General features: G+C 38.0%; 1 protein-coding gene across 3 annotated transcripts in view; it reads left to right on the top strand.

The window, feature by feature from the left end:
- Positions 1-19837, top strand: part of LOC148897610 (transcription factor SOX-6-like) — a 116528-nt gene extending 96691 nt beyond the window's left edge. For 2 of the 3 annotated variants that reach the window (XM_088996511.1, XM_088996510.1), the window contains 7 exons: positions 1213-1365; positions 3154-3322; positions 6847-7106; positions 12261-12369; positions 16192-16362; positions 18692-18905; positions 19024-19837. In XM_088996511.1, coding sequence (XP_088852637.1) covers positions 1213-1365; positions 3154-3322; positions 6847-7106; positions 12261-12369; positions 16192-16362; positions 18692-18905; positions 19024-19339 — 1392 coding nt within the window. In that variant the 3' untranslated portion in view covers positions 19340-19837. The remainder of the gene's footprint in view (positions 1-1212; positions 1366-3153; positions 3323-6846; positions 7107-12260; positions 12370-16191; positions 16363-18691; positions 18906-19023) is intronic. The other variant, XM_088996513.1, reaches the window with a different exon arrangement.
- Positions 19838-21339: the final 1502 nt, after the last annotated feature.

Genomic DNA, 21339 nt, shown 5'->3' with positions numbered 1-21339 from the left:
TCCCTTGTAGGTGCTTTCTCTGTGGTAATTTTACCTTGTTCCTCATCAAGTATTCTGTTTAGCAGGTCTGTTTAGCAGGTTATTTGTGGAGCCTGATTGATGGGATATTTTAACTTTCCAGTCTACACTCTGCTTTTGAACTGCTTTTGAACTATCAAAGTTGAAACGAGTCCAAATTTCACAGTTTTCTATTCATTTTCTCACCATTTCACTTTTGTTTTTCTTTTTTCACTTCTGTTTTTTCTTTTTTTTGTTTCAAGCTCTTTCGTCTCCCTTTCGTGTGTGTGTGTGTTTTGTCACTCTCTCTCTGTCGTCTGCTTGTCTCTTCAGTGTTTACCCCCCCCCCCCCCCCCACCCCCTCACTGCTGCGTTCTTGACCAATCACGTGGCTTTAACCGAAGACTGGGGGCGGGGAATAGAGGACAAAACAGTCAGCTGCCATTGGTTTTTAGGACAACGGGCTCGTTCGCGAACGACACATCACTCATTGTGGCAGCTCCGTGTGTATCCCAAAAAAATAGTTTTTATGGCATAGTAAAATTTTCATAAATTTAACATTCGTCAACCGAAAAGTTCGTAAGCCAAGGGGTTCGTAAACCGAGGTATCACTGTACTGTTCTTTTTGTTGCGTATCATTGTGGGCATAGGGTGGCATCAAAATGTGACTATCATTCTGAGTATCAAATAGAAGCTGAAAATTAATTTTGCCACAAATAAGAACTTGATATGAAATTAGGTGGACATACGATGCACCCCCAAAAAAAGTCTTGAGGACCCACAACCGAATATGAACATGAAGTCGGCCATTTTACTCTAAAGCAGCCATTTTATTTTTCCGGAAGCATTTCATCTGAGTTTGATGATAACGTCGAGAATTCACCATAAAAACGGCTTTACTTTGAATGGTTTCCACTCGCAGCCGTCGTGGCAACCAAAGCTTATTTTGCGCAAGCGCCTCAACGTGGGTGTTCTAAAGATATAGTTCAGGAAGGACTTGGTTTTTGGATGCGAATTAAAGTGAAACAATTGCCTCAAACTGTGAGCAGGACGCTCGTGTTGAGTGACTTGTTGATGTATGATTTGGTGTGTACATGTGTGCGTGCTTGCGCGTGAGTGGGTGGCAGGACGAAAGGGGGAAAAAAAAAACAGACCGACACTAACAATCTATCGTTTTTTTTTGGCTTTGTTTTTTTTTTTTTCTTTTCCTCGCAGCAGCTTTACGCCGCCCAGCTGGCAAGCATGCAGATCTCGCCAGGGGCCAAGATGGCAGCCGTCCCGCCAGGGTCGTCCAACGCTTCCGGTCCGTTGTCGCCTTCCGCCCTCAAGAGTGAGAAGCGAGCGTCGAGTCCCCTCGTCAAAGTCAAGGTGAGTGTGAAAATCCCACTTTTTTTTTGTCGTTTGACTTTTTCAATTCCAATTAAATGTCATCACAAACATACGCACGAACTGAAAAGTGACACTGGCGCTAGCTGCTGTTTGGCGGCAGGCCAGACCTCTTCACTGTTCAGAGAGCGCACGCCTTGTCTTTATTTGACGACCAAGCGCTATAATGGAAGCCACATGTGTATTTGTGTGTGTGTGTGTGTGCGTGTTTTTGTGTGTGTATAGACGTATATGTGTGTGTGTGGGGGTTAGCAGCTGCGAGTCACAATGAGCGCACGTCAGCGCTCACCACAGTCAAACGTTAGCGTAGCGCCGTCTGAACTCCACGCCAGACACTCGGCACGCGCACAACCACACACAAACACACACACACATACACAAAACACACACACACACAACCTACTACAGTGCCCCCAGAGTCTAACAGAAGCACATAAAGATGCCTTATAGCCACACAAAAGCTTTGTAATTTAATCAACATTTAAAATGGCAATGACATCATCAAGTGTGCAAGTACATTTTAATGCGAGTATTGCAGTACTCCCAAGAGCTCGCAAAGGAGTGTTAAAATAATGTGAGCATTACTAAAGTATAAATTAGAAGTAAATAAAACACAAACATGCTTTCATTGTTTATTTATCAATGAAAAGGTTTATTCTATGCCTATCTTCAAGCCATGCATCCATCCAATGATGGGGCAGAAAGTGCTTAAAGGACAACCAACGTCTCCGGACAAGTTGTGTCCATAATTTGTAAAATGGCTTCAAATAACTTCAACTGAGCGTATTTTACAAAGATTCCACCGCATAGAGCTATATTTTACGTTTTAAGACTCGCGCTGAATATTCCGGAAGTGTTGTTTTTGAGTTGGTGACGAGTCCTTACATTACGTCACTGAAGGAACGCCCCTGACCGACGCAGGACGCATTGTAGCAGGACGCATTGTAGCAGTCCTACCATTACGTCAATGTATTTTGCTGTACTTGTTTGATCTGAAGACTTTGTGTTGCACCAAAAAGAGGCAGAAGAGGGCGACAAAGCTCCGTGTAAGGAATTAAGAAAACGGCCTGATTCATTCCAAACACGGAGCTTTGTCGCCATTTTCTGCCTCTTCTTTGGTGATACATTTCCAACCCCTATTGCCTCAAAATGGCACGGAATGAATTCTTTCATCGATTGCAAACATGTATGCTTTCCTCTTCAGAACTATTTGAATCATATTCATAACTGGATGAGTAACAAGAAAGCATATTCTCTGAATCTGAAGCCATTGTTTTGATTCTCCAGCAATGCAAGACGTCTTGGGGTGACACCACTAAGAAGGGGGCGGGACCTTCTAAAACTGGCCACTTCCTGGTTCATTTTTTTTTTTTTTTTGCAGATTTTGGACACTTTAAGTCATTTTTATTGGTGTTTTGCATTTGACTAAAAATATCATAGTGTGTGTTTTGGGTATTTTAGATGCTATAAAACGTTTTTCTGATGTCAGTTAGGAAACAAAAAAAGTGATGTCCTTTAAGATTGAATGACTGTCTGTGCCCTCTGTGTTGTGTCATATTATTTGTTATTTACTTTTTTTTTGTTCTTGTTTTGACTTCAAGATGGCACCGCGAGAGTGGCTGCCTTTACAGCAGATGCTGCATTTTGTTTTTCTACTTCTTCCTTTCCCTTCCTCTTTCTTTCATAACATTGTTTCTGTGAAATGTAAATTTCTCTACTGCGAGACTAATAAAGGCTAACCCAATCCAAACCAATTTCATTTCCGGTCAGTTGGAGGAAGGCTCCACACAGCCGCTCAACCTGTCAGCCCGACCTAAGACATCGCCGGCGTCTCCGACGGCTCAAACGCTGTTCTCGGGTAACAAGAGCAGCCCCAGCGGGGCCGCCAAGTCCCGCATCCCCAGTCCGGTCTCTGCCATGGGCCACAATGCATCCTTGGGTAAGGTATACCCCTAGAAAAGCCAGTTTTTGACATTTTATTCACATGCTTTTCATGAGTAGGTCTGTGAATTAAAAAAAATGCAGAATTATTAGCTGGAAAGACAGGAAGTTTGTCATTTTGGTTTGACACAAAGAAGTAAAACTCCTCCAAGGGATGTGGTCTGATTGCGACCAAATTTAATCGCGTACAAAAGACAAACCGGCAACACTAGAATGCAAATCATTTTGGTTTTGCTTCTTTGTGTGTGGGCAGAAGATGGCGGTCAAGTTTGATGACTCACCTTTGGTCACTACGACCGCTGAGAATTGATGGAAAATGTTGCCCTTAAAGGACAACCGACGTCTACGGACAAGTTGTGTCCATAATTTGTATTTTCCAAAGATTCCACCGCATATAGCTATATTTTATGTTTTAAGACTCGCTCTGAACATTCAGGAAGTCTTGTTTTTGATTTGGTGACGAGTCCTCACGTGACGTCAGAAAAGGACCGCCTCTTGACCGTAAAAAAGACGCATTGTAGCGTCTTTCCATCACGTCAATGTATTTTGCTGTATTGTTTTTTTTTGAAACCCTTGTGTTACATCCAAAAGCCGCCAGCCGAGGGAGTCAAGCTCCATGGAAGGAATGTATCAGCCTGTGGAAACGGGCTGATTCATTCCTCACAGCTCGGTGGCCATTTTATTGCCTCTTTTTGGGCGAGACATTCCCCTCCGCCCGTTTGCCTCAAAATGACACGGAATAAATTCTTTAATCGATTGCAAACATTATTTGTAAAATGGCTTCAAATGACTTCTACTGAGCGTATTTTACAAAGATTCCACCGCATATAGCTATATTTTACGTTTTAAGACTCGTGCTGAATATTCCGGAAGTCTTGTTTTTGAGTTGGTGACGAGTCCGTAAGTGACGTCACTGAAGGAACGTCCCTGACCGAAAAAAGGACACATTGTAGCAGTCCTTCCATCACGTCAATGCTTGTTTAATCTGAAAACCTCATGTTGCACCAGAAGAGGGCGTCCAAGCTCCATATAAGGAATTTATCAGCCTGTGGAAACGCAATACACGGTCATGTCTACAAGAGGTCGCCAATTTCTTCTGCCTCTTTCTGGGTGAGACATTTACCCCCAATTTTGCCTCAAAATGGCATGGAATAAATTATTTAATCGATTGCAAACATGGATGCTTTCCTCTTCAGAACTATTTGAATCATATTCATCACAGGATGTGGAACAAGAAAGCATATTATCCGAATCTGAAGCCATTGTTATTATTCTCCAGCAATGCAAGACGTCTTGGCGTAACGTCACGAACTGGGGGCGGGACTTTCTGAAAATGCCCAATTCGCAGCTCAATTTTTTGCAAATTTTGGACACTATAAGTCATTTTTATTGGTGTTTTGCATTTGACGAAAAATATCATACTGCGTGTTTTGGATATTTTAGATGCTATAAAACTTTTTTCTGGTGTCAGTTAAAAAACAAAAAAGTGACGTCGATTGTCCTTTAAAGAGCACTACGAATGCAATTTAACGGACTTTAAAAACTAGACTCTGGACTAATCAGGCACCCATTTTTATTTTATGATCCGATTTGTGCTCTCAAGAAATTCCCCGGTGCCTACTCGCTGGCAGAAACGTGTCATCAATTACCGAGCGTGTCTCCACAGCTAACAATTGGCAACATCAATGAACCTTAGCTCTGTTTTACTCTGATGTTTGCATGCCACATTCGAAACAACAACCCACCACCAGCCAGGGTGGCACGTGCCCAGTAGACTCGCAGACACCTCGGGGTGTGTTTTACTGGAGGTCGGGGCCCTGTATTTAGCCCTCCATGAAAAGGCTGCCAGCGGAAACAGTGAAATCCACCGCCCGTTAATTTGCCCGTTTGTTTTTTTTTTTTTTAAAGCTTCCTCACATTATTGTCTGCCAGGGCCCAGACCTTTTTTATGAGCCTACCTATCTGTTATCTGTTATTAAGGCTAATCTAAAGCCTCTCATTGTCCCCCGCAACCCCGCTACCGCCGCTCAGGAAAACATTTTCACCAGACGGTGCTATTTTCTGCGCCCATTTTAACGGCCACCCAAGCGTTTAGGGCTTCCTTACTCGTCTGCTAATTAAAACAGTCACGGCGACGGAAACTTTGGCATCCTTTTATTTACCCGCTTCCTTATTCTTTACATGTACATCTGGGAAACGCGTAAACAAGTAAGCCGGAAACTTTCAGGAACATTGAGTGACCGCGACAAAGATGTTAAAGTTAAAAGACACAATTTAGCACATTCAAGGCACTAATGGTATTTTTCGAGCGGTTTCCCGTCAGGTTCTGCATTCCGAAATTCTGCCATTCCGTCTCAAAAGGTTTATTTGATGTTTTGGTTTTTGTCATTGTTAAAATATGTACAGTTGTACTTTGAGATTTGAGCGACGGCTTATTTTTGAAGAGCTGACATCGCAGCTAAAATTCACTATTAAATAAAACATGACACACGTGTTTTTAACTGTATAGCTTCAATTAACAAACAAAGAAAAAAAGTGCAACAGATGGAACAGAAAAACTTAACCTGTGACTGTAAAGGGTCCTTAAAAGTTTTTTAAAATGAAATTTATTATTATTATTATCATTATTATTATTATTATTATTATTATTATTATTATTATTATTATTATTATTATTATTAGTAGTAGTAGTAGTAGTAGTAGTAGTAGTAGTAGTAGCAGCAATAGTAGTAGTAGTAGTAGTAATAGTAGTAGTAGTAGTATATACAGTGATACCTCAGCTTACAAACTTAATTGGTTCCCAGAAAGTGTGTGTAAGACGAAAAGTGTATCTTCCAAACATTAATTTCCCATAAGAAACCATTAAAAATGAGAATAATCAGTTTCCATGTACTCATAAAACATAATTTTCTACTAAATAAGCCATAAAACTACACAAAATATACTTTATTTTATGTATAGTACATCTGCTATTGTATTGTAATTAAAGAAATAAACTTGAAGGCAAAGGACATCTGCCTGATTTTAGTTCTTCAAAAATGAACTAATCTGAGTGATTTGGTTCAAAAAATAAATAATAATAATTATACATAATAATAATAATAATAATAATAATAATAGTAATAATAATAATAATAATAATAATAATAGTAATAACAATAATAGTAATACTACTACTACTACTGCTACTACTACTACTACTAATAATAATTGTAATAATAATAATTTAATATTATAATAATAATAATATAATTATTTATATTATATTATCTATAATTATTATAATATAATAATAATAATAATAATACATTATTATTATTACAATAATAATCTAATCTAATCTAATATAATAATATAGTATAATAATAATAATAATAAATTATTATTATTATTATTATATTATAATAATTATATATATAATATAATATAAATAATTATATTATTATTATAATAATAATAAATTATTATTATTACAATTATTATTATGGGCACATAAAACTAATTTTCACACCTCCATCTTAGACATCCTCTCCAGCCTGAATTCCACAGCTCTATTTGGGGATCAAGATGCCGTGATGAAGGCCATCCAGGAGGCCAGGAGCATGAGAGAACAGATCCAAAGGGAGCAGCTCCATCACCCGCAAGGACCTCCTGTTCCAGCACCTCCACCGCCACCACCTCATCATCATCATCATCACCATCATGCTGCACCACTTGGACACCAAAATCTGGAGGCCAAACTGTCGGCGTTGAGCAGCATGAACCTCAATAACGGGAACAAGGTGAGCCTTGTGGTCACATTGTTTTTTATGGAGGGTGGGGAGGGGTTAGGGGGGTCTTTGTGGAGTCATTTTACCACGTTTACACAAGATAAATGATAGAATGATGCGCCTTTCACCCCATCTGGCCGCATGTGTTTGTTTATTCTTGTGGATCGTTTGCGCCGTTGTGGGAGTGAACACAGCCGGCCAGTAAAAGCAGCTCTGCTTCATTTCAATTTGAATTTAACACCTTTTTTTGCGAAAGTAAGAAAATGAAGAAAACGGAGCCCTTTATGCCCAATATATTGTCACCCCGTTCGACAATCATTATCATTATTACTATAATATATAATAATATGAATATATTATTGTATTATAATAATAATAATAATAATAATAGTCATCATTATTATTATTATTATTATTATTATTATTATTATTATTATTATTATTATTAATTATTATTATTATCATTAGTAATAAAAATCACCAATTATTATTATTATTATTATTATCATCATTAATAATAATAATAATAATAATAATCACCAATAATAATGATACTAATAATAATAGTAATTATTATTATTAATTATTATTATTATTATTAATAATAATAATAATAATCACCAATTATTATTATTATTATCATTAATAATAATAATTGGTGATTGGATTGGATTGGATATGCCTTTATTAGAATAATAATAATAGTAATTATTATTATTATTATTATTATTATTATTATTATTACTATTATTTATTATCTATGTACAGAATTTACATTTGTGTCTATTTTGATCAAATTATGCGAATAATGTTTGTGAATTGTTCCAGAATCAGAAAGCCTACAACTCATTCACTGCCATTCACAAATTTATTCGGGAATTGAAAAGCATGACATAGATCGAGCGCCATTCCCGAATTTGTTCGAGTTTTGGTTTTTCTTGTTTGGGGGCTGATAAAGCGCTGGCCGTGGCCTCTGGTAATGTTTCTTTCCCCTTCCAAAAGCATGACCCTTTTTTTCCTATGTTAACTCTTTTTTTCCTGCTTTAGCTGTTGTTAAAGCGCTATATAAATCAATATGTATGTATTGCATTGTATTGTATTTTGGACAGCCGCCCTCATTTCAAGCTCATATAACTCCAGACCCATATCATTTAGGAAAAAAGTAGCCGTTACAGAAAATGAGGCTTTTGGACATGATGTTTGTGTGCTTCTGTCACGGAGCTTCAATTTGACGCGTGGACAATGTTAACTAAGAGCTGAAAGTGATCTCGCGCAAGCGTGTGTGTGTGTGTGTGTGTGTGTGTGTGTGTGTGTGTGTGTGTGTGTGTGTGTGTGTCAATCTAGCCGGTGCGCAGACAAGAGGCCTGGCCAGTGAACGGCATTGTGGAGTATTGCCTTACGCTTACACTGCTTCCAGCTGGCTCGCGGCTGCTGAAGACGATTGAAATAGCCAAACGTGTGTGTGTGTGTGTGTGTGTGTGTGTGTGTGTGTGTGTGTGTGTGTGTGTGTGTGTGTGTGTGTGTGTGTGTGTGTGTGTGTGTGTGTGTGTGTGTGTGCGCGCACACGCTTGTGTATGTGTGTGTGTGCTTACTCGTATGTCATTAAAAACCTCCCCGAGCCCACTTAAGAGAAACGCTGGGCCATTTTGGGAGCCGGCGGCTTAACTGTTAATGCTATTGTTAGCGCCGTATCGCCGAACCCGTGCAGGAATAATGACTTTTCTTCACGGTTGCTTACGAGTTGATACAAAAGGTGAGTTTCTGAATAATACAACAAGCGGGTGGTGATAAGCGAGACGAAAGAATGAGCAAGCACCCGCTGCCCGCCCTTTGTTACGTCTATTTTCAATTCACTCCGTTATCATTTCTCACGATCGCGACACACGCTACCCGCTACCTGCTCTAACTACCAAACATAGACCTATTTTGTGTCAGCAGCCTCCATCTTGGAATCGCTCTCCACTAATGACCAACACGACAAATCGTGATTCGCTCCCTAATCTTAATCTTCTACTCAAAAGCTGTGCTGATCCCAACGCAGCCCTGTTTTAGTCATTTTGGTGGTTTATAACCTTGAATTTTGTTTGAGTCATGAGCGAGTTGATAGATTAAAAATAGATATAGATTTGTTTTTGATATTTACATCTATTCATGACTTTTTGCATTTTTATTCATTCATTCACTGCCAGGCAAAAATGTGTCCACTCCAGTGCCAGGGTTTTTGTCATTTTCACTCAAATTGCAGGACCCACAGAATATTGAGTTTTAGGACGACATAAACATTCTACGCAACATAAGAAACCTTAGAATCTCTGCTTTCATCGGGAAAAAAAAGTTATTTCCTAAGTTATATGGGTCAGGAGTTATATGAGCTTGAAATGGGGGCAGCTGTACAAAATACAATTACGATACATACATTTTGGTTTATATAGCACTTTAACAACAGCTGAAGCTGGAACAAAGCACTAATATGGACAAAAGGCAAATGCTGACCCCTCGTGGAAGGGAAAAAAAATTTGACAGAGTTCTGGACAGTGCTTTATCGGAACCAAAGTAAGAAAAAATAAAACCCAAACATATTTTGGAATGGCGCTCTACGTCATATTTTCAATTGCCGAATCTTGACATCACTCAAAAACATAAACTCGACCATAACTTCGGAAAGATACAGCGAGTCGACGGCATTCTGAGTGCAAAGTTAACATATTTGAAGTGTGTTGTTTTTGTGAAATGTTTTCAAAGGCTAGCTAGACCTTTGTGAGCATATTTTTTTTAATTAACGCATGCTTTAATTGGCTTCCTTCGCAGCCAAAGTGTCCTTCATCACATTTCATTAACGGACGCTTTGTTTAGTCAACTCACTCAAGTCTTTTTTCTTATTTATTACATGTATTTTATTTTTTTGTGGTGGGTCCTTTTTTTATGTCTTTTTTTGCTCTCATTCATACGCGTTACATAGTGTAGCATGTGTAGGGTGGAAGCAGGGTCTTCGCCGTTAGTTGATTTTAAAGCCTCACAACTTTTTTCACACTGAAACTTTATTTATTTATTTATTGGTTTATTTAATATTTTTCTGCAAATTAACTTTTTATTGACAAAAAAAAAAAAAAAAAATACATTCCGGGCGATGCTGGTTGATACGAGTTGCAACACGTCAAAACCAATCTCAAGATGCCATGAAAATGTATATTTCTCTATTTATGATTAATATAGGAATGGTTAATATTGCAATTTTATGCTTAAATTAAATACAGTACACATGTACAATTAATTCAAACATTTAAGACAAACTTACATGGTACATTTAATCATACTAATTGTAACTCTGTTGATTGTTATTATATGAGCAATGTTGAACAATTAATAATATGATAATAATAGTTATTATTACATATTACATAATTGCTATTATTATATATGATAATAATAATAATAATAAATAATATCATATCATATCATATATCATATCATATGATCATATCATATATCATATCATATGATCATATCATATCATAACATTAATAATAATAATAATAATAATAATAATAATAATAATATAATGATAACAATAATATTAATATAATGACAATAATAATAATAATAATTATTATTATTATTATTATTATTATTATTATTATTATTTTATTATAATAATAATAATAATGCATTGCTAAGTAATTACTATTAGTAATATAATAAATATATATGAACAATAATAACAATAGTAATTGTTATTATTATATTCTCAATTATATATTATAATAATAATGCATTAATAATACTTAATTATTATTAATATAATAAAAAATATGTATTAACAATAATTACAATTATTATTATTATTATTAATATTATTATTGTTGTTGTTGTTATTATTTTATTTATTATTATTTTTATTATTATGTGTGGCAAACCATGAAGTGAAAAACCGCAAGTAAAAATAATAGTAATAATAATAATAATAATAATAATAAACAAATATCACAATAATATTCAGAAAAAGGGCTAAATGCAGGCAAGAAGTGTCATGACAAAATTATTTTTAAAATGTTTGCATTACCTCTAGGCAGAGTAGCGTCTACCCAATATATTATATTTTCAAATAACCGGGGCATCATTCCAATCATCACATTAGCGAATCCATCTTTTTGGCTCTCCGCTTATCCACTGAATCAATTTCCATTCCTCCGTCTTCTCATTTCGACTTGTGTGCTGCCTTTGTTAGGCGCTGGCTTCCTTGCGGTGAGCGCGGCACTGCCCGGGCACATGTTCTGCGGCCGCCCTGATTACAGCCCCGTCGCGGTGCTGACATTGGCCCTCAATACACACATGCACACAAACACACACACTTAAACACACACTTCTATACGCCATGGCCCACAAGTTCCAGCCTCTGTGCCAGCATGACTTCACCCGGCAACCATCTCTTGCGTCAAACAAAATGCCTCTGTCACCAGAAAAAGGAGAAGGAGGGACGGTAGGAAGAAGAGTAGCGGAGCGTGTCCATGTTCCCCACCGCACTTTTGTCATTTTAGCCGCCTCTTGGCTTCTCCAAGTGCATGATGGGAACTTCATATTAGATCCTAAGAAAGACCACGGCGGTGTATGAACACGAGCCAAATCAACCCGGCAATTAGTTTTATCGTCGTTACCATCAAAGACGTTGAAATTAGAAGAGTCCAAGCCCTAAAAAAAAAATACACAGCGGGGAAGAAAGTAAAGAGATGTTTCCGTGGAGATTTTAGGAGGGATTTTGGACAATAATCCGAATGAACGCGTCAATCAATAAAATGTTAATGTAGTACAGTGACACCTCGGTTTACGAATCCTCTTGGCTTACGAACTTTTCGGTTTTCGAACGTTAAATTTATGACAATTTTACCTCGGCATACAAACTTTACCTTGGCATACAAACTTTTTTTTTGTACACTGAGCTGCCTCAATGAGTGATGTGTCGTTCGCGAACGAGCCCGTTCTTCTAACAACAACAAAATGGCAGCCGACTGTTTTTGTCCTCTATTCCCCGCCCCCAATCTTCGGTTTTTGTGTATGTGTGTGCATGTGTCCTTTAACTGACATTGGAAAAAAAGATGATATTTTCTGACTGATGTGAAAAACATCTTGGAGTAAGTTCTTGACGGTTTTTATTTTCCGGCTTCTCCACAGGAGCGTCTGCACTACGAAACGCTGAGCCACCATCTGGGAAAGCTTGGGGAGGATGCTGGGAAGATGGTGCACCGAGTCATTGACCTGACCAGACCGGAGGATCTGGACGGTAAGCCATGACTTACTTGTTATTCTTGTGCGGCATCAAGGCTTACAAACATGACTTAAAAAAAATAAAATAATAATAATAATAATAATAATAATAATAATAATAATACATTTCATTTATCAGCGCTTTTCAAAACTCTCAAGGTCACTTTACAGTCACAGGATGTGTTTTTCTGTGGGTGAGCAGCGGCAGCCACACACGCCAGCGTTCACTCAACCCGGAAGTAACACAAATAGAAAGCTAGCTAGCTAGCTAATAGAAGATAGCTAATAATAAGAATAATACATTGTATTTATTTATAATAATAATAATAATAATAATAATAATAATAATAATACATTTCATTTATCAGCGCCTTTCAAAACTCTCAAGGTCACTTTAGAGTCACAGGATCAGTTTTTCTGTGGGTGAGCAGCGGCAGCCACACACGCCAGTGTTCACTCAACTCAAGTAACACAAATAGAAAGCTAGCTAGCTAGCTAGCTGATAGAAGATAGCTAATAACAAGAATAATACATTGTATTAATAATCACCTTTCAAAACCCTCTGGGACATAGCTAATAGCTAGCTAGCCATAACATAAACAATTACATCACTTTTTTTTTTTGTTTTTGGATGTGGGTGGAGCTTTGGAGATGAGTGTGATGACTTGTCATTGGTTCAGTTGTACAGTCCAGAATGTTGATTTGAGAAAATTCATCACTAAAAACCAGTTTCCCTTACCAATATAAAATTTGGTAGGAGTGTCTATCATGAGAAGACCCACCAAAAAAAAAAAACAACAACTAAAGATTAGAATTTGGCTTTGCCGGAATAATAAAAACAAAATGTTCAAGTGCTTTCCTTGTTGACATTGAACTGTTTTGTTTAGTTCTGCTTTGTTAAGCTTGACAATAAATATTTGTATTGGTCGAATACCTGAATGTGACTCAAGTCACGCTCTCGGTGCGCTTTTCAGCGCCAATGGCACACCAACCTTATAAGGCTCCAACACATTTGACATTTTTTTTTTCAGCATCGGAAAATACCGTGACTGTTTTTGGGGGGTTTAAAGCACCAATGAGATACTTTGGAGTCCAATTAGTGGCAACTGTATTTTCTTATTGATACTGAATACAGAGCAATGATTCTATTTTAAAATGGATTGAAATATTCTTATACAGTAAAGTCTCGTTATATCGAGATTCAAGGGAGTCCGAAAAAATATCGATATAACCGGGACTATCGATATATCCGACCCTGTTTGCATGTAATTTTCTCCGTGCGTGCATAGAAATAGTATCGATATAACCGGGACTATCCATATATCCGATATCGATATAACGAGACTTTACTGGATTTTGAAGTGTGACCAAAATTTTGGTCCATTGGCTCACAAATGGTCATTCAGAGGTGGATTATCATTGGAAAAGTATCAGAGTTAGAAAAAAGTGAAAGAAAATCTGTTTAAAGTAGAAATACTGCTTGGACTTCTTAAAGGACAACCGACGCCTGCGGACAAGTTGTGTCCATAATTTGTAAAAATCACTTCAAATAACTTCTACTGAGTGTATTTAAAAAAGATCCACCGCATATATCTATATTTTACGTTTTAAGACTTGCGCTGAATATTCCGGAAGTCTTGTTTTTGAGTTGGTGACGAGTTCGTACGTGACGTCACTAAAGGAACGTCCCTGACTGAGAATGGACACATTGTAGCAGTCCTTTTATCACGTCAATGCATTTTGCGGTACTTTGTTTGGTCTGAAAACTTTGTGTAGCACCAAAAAGAGGCAGAAGATGGCGACAAAGCTCCGTGTAAGGAATTAATCAGCCCGTGCTACTTACAGGGAGCTTTGTCGCCATCTTCGGCCTCTTTTTGGTGCTAATTTCCCGCTCCCAGATAAAATGGCACGGAATAAATTCTTTAATCGATTGCAAACATGTATGCTTTCTCTTCAGAACTATTTGAATCATATTCATAACTGGATGAGTAACAAGAAAGCATCTTCTCCGAATCTGAAGCCATTGTTTTGATTCTCGAGCAAGGCAAGACGTCTTGGCATGACACCACGAACAAGGGGGCGGGACCTTCTGAAATAGGCAGTTTAAGTCATTTTTATTGGTGTTTTGCATTTGACTAAAAATATCAGCCTGCGTGTTTTGGGTATTTTAGATGCTATAAAACGTTTTTCTGATGTCAGTTAAAAAACAAAAAGTGATGTTGGTTGTCCTTTAAGTAAGTAAAAAGAAAACAGTTAAATGTGCATACAGTACAGTACATAAAATGTTTAATTGTTATTTACTGGATAGACGCCAACCATTTTTGAAAAAAAAAAAAACAATTCTAAACCAAGCGTAAGCTAGCATTAGCTCAGTTTTCACACTTATTTTGCTTCCTTGGATTCATAATATTTTGTAATATTTGCTAACGCTTTCTAGGTTTCTCCACGTTGCTCCTTTTAACTCATTCACTGCCATTCACAAATGTATTCGGGATTTGAAAATATGACGTAGAGCGCCATTCCCGAATTTGTTCAGGTTTTGTTTTTTTATGCTTGGGTGCCGATAAAGTGCTGCCCATGGCCTCTGGATATGTTTTTTTTTCTTTTCCGGAAACTGTAAAATTACCTTGAGAGTTCTGAAAGGCGCTTAAAAATGAAATGTATTATTATTATTATTATTATTATTATTATTATTATTATTATTATTATTATTAACTCATTCACTGCCATTCACAAATGTATTCGGGATTTGAAAATATGACGTAGAGCGCCATTCCCGAATTTGTTCAGGTTTTGTTTTTTTATGCTTGGGTGCCGATAAAGTGCTGCCCATGGCCTCTGGATATGTTTTTTTTTCTTTTCCGGAAACTGTAAAATTACCTTGAGAGTTCTGAAAGGCGCTTAAAAATGAAATGTATTATTATTATTATTGTTATTTAGTTTTTTTTGTTCTTTTGACTTCAAGACGGCGCCGCGAGAGTGGCTGCCTTTCCAGTAGCGCATGTATTTCGTTTTTCTACTTTCATTCCTTTCATCACTTTGCTGCTGTGAAATGTAAATTTCTCCACTGTGAGACTAATAAAGGCATATCCAATCCAATATCCAATTATTATTATTATTATTATTATTATTATTATTAACTCATTCACTGCCATTCACAAATGTATTCGGGATTTGAAAATATGACGTAGAGCGCCATTCCCGAATTTGTTTGGGTTTTGTTTTTTCATGCTTGGGTACCAATAAAGCGCTGGCCATGCCCTCTGGCAATGTTGTTGCTTTCCACAAGGGGGCCGTATTTCCTTATTTTCCATGTTAGCGCTTTGTTCCAGCTTTAGCTGTTTTTAAGGCGCTATATAAACCAATATGTATGTATTGCATTTTATTTTGGACAGCTGCCCCAATTTCAAGCTGATATAACTCCACAACCATGTAATTTAGAAATTAACTTTTTTCTGATGAAAAAAGAGCATAAGGTTTCTAATGCGGCATTGAATATTAATGTAGTCTTGGAATTCAAGTGACAATGACAAAAACCCTGGCACTGTAGTGGACACATTTTTGCACATCGTCTGGCAGTGAGTGAGTTAATAAAAATGTGTTAAAATGAGTTTAAAAAAAGTCAGGAATTGATGTAAATATCGAAAACAAATATAATTTTTTTAATGAGTTAATTATCATCATCCGCCCGTCTGGAATACGTGATCCTAATTTGGGGAGACATCACACAAAATCACTTTGTGGAGTTTATCAATGGAGGACAATGTTGTATTAACAGTGTTGAAAATGGATTGATGAATAAAGAAATACATTCTGTATCTATTTTATTTCTTCCCAGGAAGCAATATAGCGGAGGCTCGCGTGTTCCGGGAGGCGCGCGGGAGGAGTAACAGTGAGCCCCACATCAAGAGGCCCATGAACGCCTTCATGGTTTGGGCCAAGGACGAGCGTAGAAAGATCTTACAGACCTTTCCGGATATGCACAATTCAAACATCAGCAAGATCCTCGGTGAGCGTGTGCTATTGTCTGTCATTTTAATGCTTTCAAAACCAGTCTCCATATTGTCTTAACTTCATGGTTGACCGGCTAGAGGTTAGCTAGCGGTTAGCTAGCAGTTAGCTCGCGGTTAGCTTGCGGATAGCTAGTGGTTAGCTCAATGCCATCTTAGCTTAGCTATCTTTGTGAGTTCCAGGTCTCAAAAAATTAGCCACTTGAGTCGCATAACCAACCGAAACAACACATACACACACCTGATTTTACTTTATTTGTTTGTAAAAATGCTTCTGTAGTTGTTTCATAAGCCAGTGAACCAAATGACTCCATTGGAGGAGGTCATTGGAACCACGGTTTGTTTAGAGCAGCAATATACGCTGTTTGTATATGTACAATGAACGTCCTGCTGACATCATAACACAGCTGGGCTCGTCTCCATTTTTATTTGTAGTTTTTTTTTTAACCGCCGGCATTATAGTGTGAGGTCGTTCGCTTGATGATAAACATTGATAAACGTTTGTCCTTTGGATTGTCCGGTACGAGATTCTTTTTAATAGCTGTTACAGTTAGCTTCGTTTCATTTTAGCATGTGGCTTTAGAATTCCAAACTCAAACGATGTTAACAATCAATCATCTGTTTTCTTTACAAAAATCGATACAAATAATAATATATTTCATTTACAAGCGCCTTTCAAAACTGTCAAGAACACTTTACAATCACAGGATATTTTTTCTGCGGGCGAGCAGCGGCAGCCACACGCGCCAGCGTTCACTCAACCCAGAAATATCTATTTGCCTACATTTATTCTGAAAGAATCCACATCACTTCCTGATCAATTAGAATAGCCTTTTTCTTTAAATTTATTCTGAAAGGGTCACACCGCTTCCTGCTCAGTTAGTAATGCGTTTTTTTCCTAAATTTATTCTGAAATGATTCCCATCATTTCTTGCTCAGTTAGAAATGTCTATTTGCCTAAATTTGTTCTGAAAGAATCTACATCACTTCCTGCTCCGTTAAAATAGCTTTTTTCCTGACATTTATTGTGGAAGGGTCCACATCATTTCCTGCTCACTTAGTAATGCGTTTTTTTCCTAAATTTATTCTGAAATGATTCCCATCATTTCCTGCTCAGTTAGAAATGTCTATTTGCCTAAATGTATTCTGAAAGAAACCACATCACTTCCTGCTCAATTAGAATAGCCTTTTCCTTACATTTATTCTGAAAGGGTCCACATCATTTCCTGCTCAGTTAGAAATGCGTTTTTTCTTCCAAAATTTATTCAGAAATGATTCCCATCATTTCCTGCTCAGTTAGAAATGTCTATTTGCCTAAATTTGTTCTGAAAGAATCTACATCACTTCCTGCTCCGTTAAAATAGCCTTTTTCCTAACATTTATTGTGGAAGGATCTACATCATTTCCTGGTCAGTTAGAATTGCGTTTTTTTCTTAAATTTATTCTGAAATGATTCCCATCATTTCCTGCTCAGTTAGAGATGTCTATTTGCCTAAATTTATCCTGAAAGAATCCACATCACTTCCTGCTCCGTTAAAATAGCCTTTTTCCTCAAATTTATTCTGAAAGGGTCACATCACTTCCTGCTCAGTGAGAATTGCGTTTTTTTTTAATTTATTCTGAAATGATTCCCATCATTTCCTGCTCAGTTAGAAATGTCTATTTGACTAAATGTATCCTTAAAGAATCCACATCACTTCCTGCTCCGTTAAAATAGCCTTTTTTCCTGACATTTATTCTGAAAGGATCCACATCACTTCCTGCTCAGTTAGAAATGCGTTTTTTCCTAAATTTATTCTGAAATGATTCCCATCATTTCCTGCTCAGTTAGAGATGTCTATTTGCCTAAATTTATCCTGAAAGAATCCACATCACTTCCTGCTCAATTAGAATAGCCTTTTTCCTCAAATGTATTCTGAAAGGGTCCACATCACTTCCTGCTCAGTTAGAATTGCGTTTTTTTTTTAATTTATTCTGAAATGATTCCCATCATTTCCTGCTCAGTTAGAAATGTCTATTTGCCTAAATGTATCCTTAAAGAATCCACATCACTTCCTGCTCAGTGAGAATTGCGTTTTTTTTTTTAAATTTATTCTGAAATGATTCCCATCATTTCCTGCTCAGTTAGAAATGTCTATTTGCCTAAATGTATCCTTAAAGAATCCACATCACTTCCTGCTCCGTTAAAATAGCCTTTTTCCTGACCTTTATTCTGAAAGGATCCACATCACTTCCTGCTCAGTTAGAAATGCCTTAGCCACACAAGTTAAGATGTGCATACACTGACCCCGTCTTTCCGTCTGTTCTTATTCTTTTTTTCTTCTCCAGGTTCCCGCTGGAAGGCGATGACCAACCAGGAGAAGCAGCCGTACTACGAGGAGCAGGCTCGCCTCAGCAAAATCCACCTGGAGAAATACCCCAATTACAAGTACAAGCCGCGGCCCAAGAGGACCTGCATTATTGACGGCAAGAAACTACGCATCGGCGAGTACAAGCAGATGATGCGCTCGCGCCGTCAGGAGATGCGGCAGTTTTTTGTCGGGTGAGTCCAGAAAGGACTAAACGCTCTGCGACCGGGCCGCCACGAAAACCGACACTTATGATTGTTTTAATGTATCTATCCAAAACAATAAATCCTATTTCTGATTTGGTCCCAACAGGCCTCAGGCCCCCCTTCCCCTGGGCACAAACGCGGGCGGAATGGGCGTTTACCCGGGCGCCATCGCCGTGACGACGGGCGCCACCTCCTCACCCCACCTGACCTCGGACTGCTCCAGCAATTCGGAAAGCCCCGAGCCGACCGTGCCGGTCATCCAGAGCTCGTACGACGTCGTCAAGACCGAGGCCACCCTGGACGTCCCCGGACATCCCGCCAACGGCGACGACGACACGGACGTGTACGACGACTACGAGGACGAACCCAAGTCGGATTACAGCAGCGAGCAGGAAACGCGGCAGGACATCAGTGCTAATTGAGCGCGCTCACAAAATGGAGGACAACTTTATCGACAAAGGGCCGGCGACAACACAGGCATCACTTTTTTTTTTGGCACCCCGCATGCATCGATTCTTCAGCAGCTATTTGGTCTTAAGTGTTTTTAAAAGGATTGAGCTTGTTTCATTGTTATTGTTTTGATTGTTTTTATGACTTTATTATTATTATTAATATTATTATTATTTTTAATTTACCGTCTTTTTTGGGGGGGACGGGCAAACTGCTCAATGCCCGAAAAAAAAAAAACTCTGGACTGGCACAACTTGAAATTCAAAAAGTTTTCATATTAAAAATAATAATAATAATAATTCTCTTATTATCTTATATAGTTCGTCTGTTTAGGCTCTCAGTCGTACAGGAGTGTTCCATCGATGAAAAGGTTTCTTCGGCCGTCATCTGTACTTCTTTGAAGGTGTCGGACGTTTCACTCCTCATCCGAAAAGCTTCGTCAGCAAACTAAAGTTGTGCTGGTAAATCTAGCTCTCTCTCTCTCTCTCTCTCTCTCTCTCTCTCTCTCTCTCTCTCTCTCTCTCTCTCTCTCTCTCTCTCTCTCTCTATATATATATATATATATATATATATATATATATATATATATATATATATATATATATATCCAGATATGTCCAGACGTGTCCAGACGTGTCCAGACGTGGCGGTGCCAACCTCTGCTCTGATAGGTCCCTGCTCTAAGGTTGGGGGGGGGCAGTGGACTACTCCCTGAAGCTAATATGACTACATCTTTTGTTCTGATTACCCAAAATTATCAAGTTTTACATAAAAACCTTTAACTAAATCGCCATGGTGGTTTGAGTTTTAATTTGGATCGTGGTTTCAACAGACTTCTTCCGTCGTTAACTCATAGGCTTGGTCATGCTGATGAGGTGACACCAGAGCGAATGGGGCAATCAGAGCCAGAACATTCGAGGTAATCAAACAGAACAAAAGAAGTAATCAGATTGGCTCCAAGGAGTAGTCCACTGCTCCCCCACAAATTTAGAACAGGGCATTCCATTTGGGATATATATAGGGCCAGAGTTACCAGCACAACTTTAGTTCACTGACGAAGCTTTTCGGATGAGGAGCGAAACGTCCATTTTATATAGTCTTACATTTCAAACACACACAGCACATCAAATTTATTATTATTATTATGCTTTCACAATACAGGTAACATCCGACTTGCAACCGAGTTCCGTTCCGACCAAACGGTCGTAAGTCAAAATGGTCGTAAGTCGAAATACTTTCAAAATGTTGAATAGAGACTCGGAGGCTAAATGACTCGCAAACTGGTGCCTGGCGTAGAATACAAATTTTAAAAATAGGGTCGTAAGTACGGATGGTTGTAAGTTGAGCCGGTCGTAAGTACGGGTAGTTGTAAGGTGTGCCGGTCGTAAGTCGGATGTTCCCTGTATTATTATATCTATAACCCAGCTCAGGTATGATGTTCCAGCTTGTGAATGTGTTTTTGTTTGGTACGATGACAGAGGGAGCAATTCCCGTCTGATGCGATTTTAGTTCTTCTTCTCTTGATTTTTGTTTTTAATTTCGCCAAAAAAAATGTGCCAAATCGACATTCACATTCACTAGGTATGGCGTAGTCTTAACTTTTACAAATGCTGAAAAAAAAGTCTCAACATGTTTAAGCTTCTCAGCACATCGACCCCACCCGCCACCCCCCCCCCCCTACCCAGAATTCCTTGAGGCCAAACGCCATTTTGTCAACATTTACAATTCATTCTGCTTGATGGCGCTACTGTAGGATGAGAAGATTTCTCATCACTGTATTTTCTTCATTTTTTTTTCATAAGTGCAAAAAAAAAAAAGGATTTTCTGAAATATTTCAGCCTAGGGTAGGTGTTTATTATCTTTATTTTTTAAGTAATTTTTCTACCTGCCGTATATATTTGGACGTAATTTATTAAGATAAACAATTGAGGGAAAGGAGTTGCTCAGTTTGTGTTTTAAAGGACAACCGACA

Source organism: Hippocampus bargibanti, linkage group LG05 (assembly GCF_051943395.1).
Source record: "Hippocampus bargibanti isolate YZ-2025 linkage group LG05, ASM5194339v1, whole genome shotgun sequence".
NCBI classification, from domain to species: domain Eukaryota; kingdom Metazoa; phylum Chordata; class Actinopteri; order Syngnathiformes; family Syngnathidae; genus Hippocampus; species Hippocampus bargibanti.
Note: the sequence above shows the minus strand (reverse complement) of the source record. Positions and strands in the feature narration are given on the sequence as shown.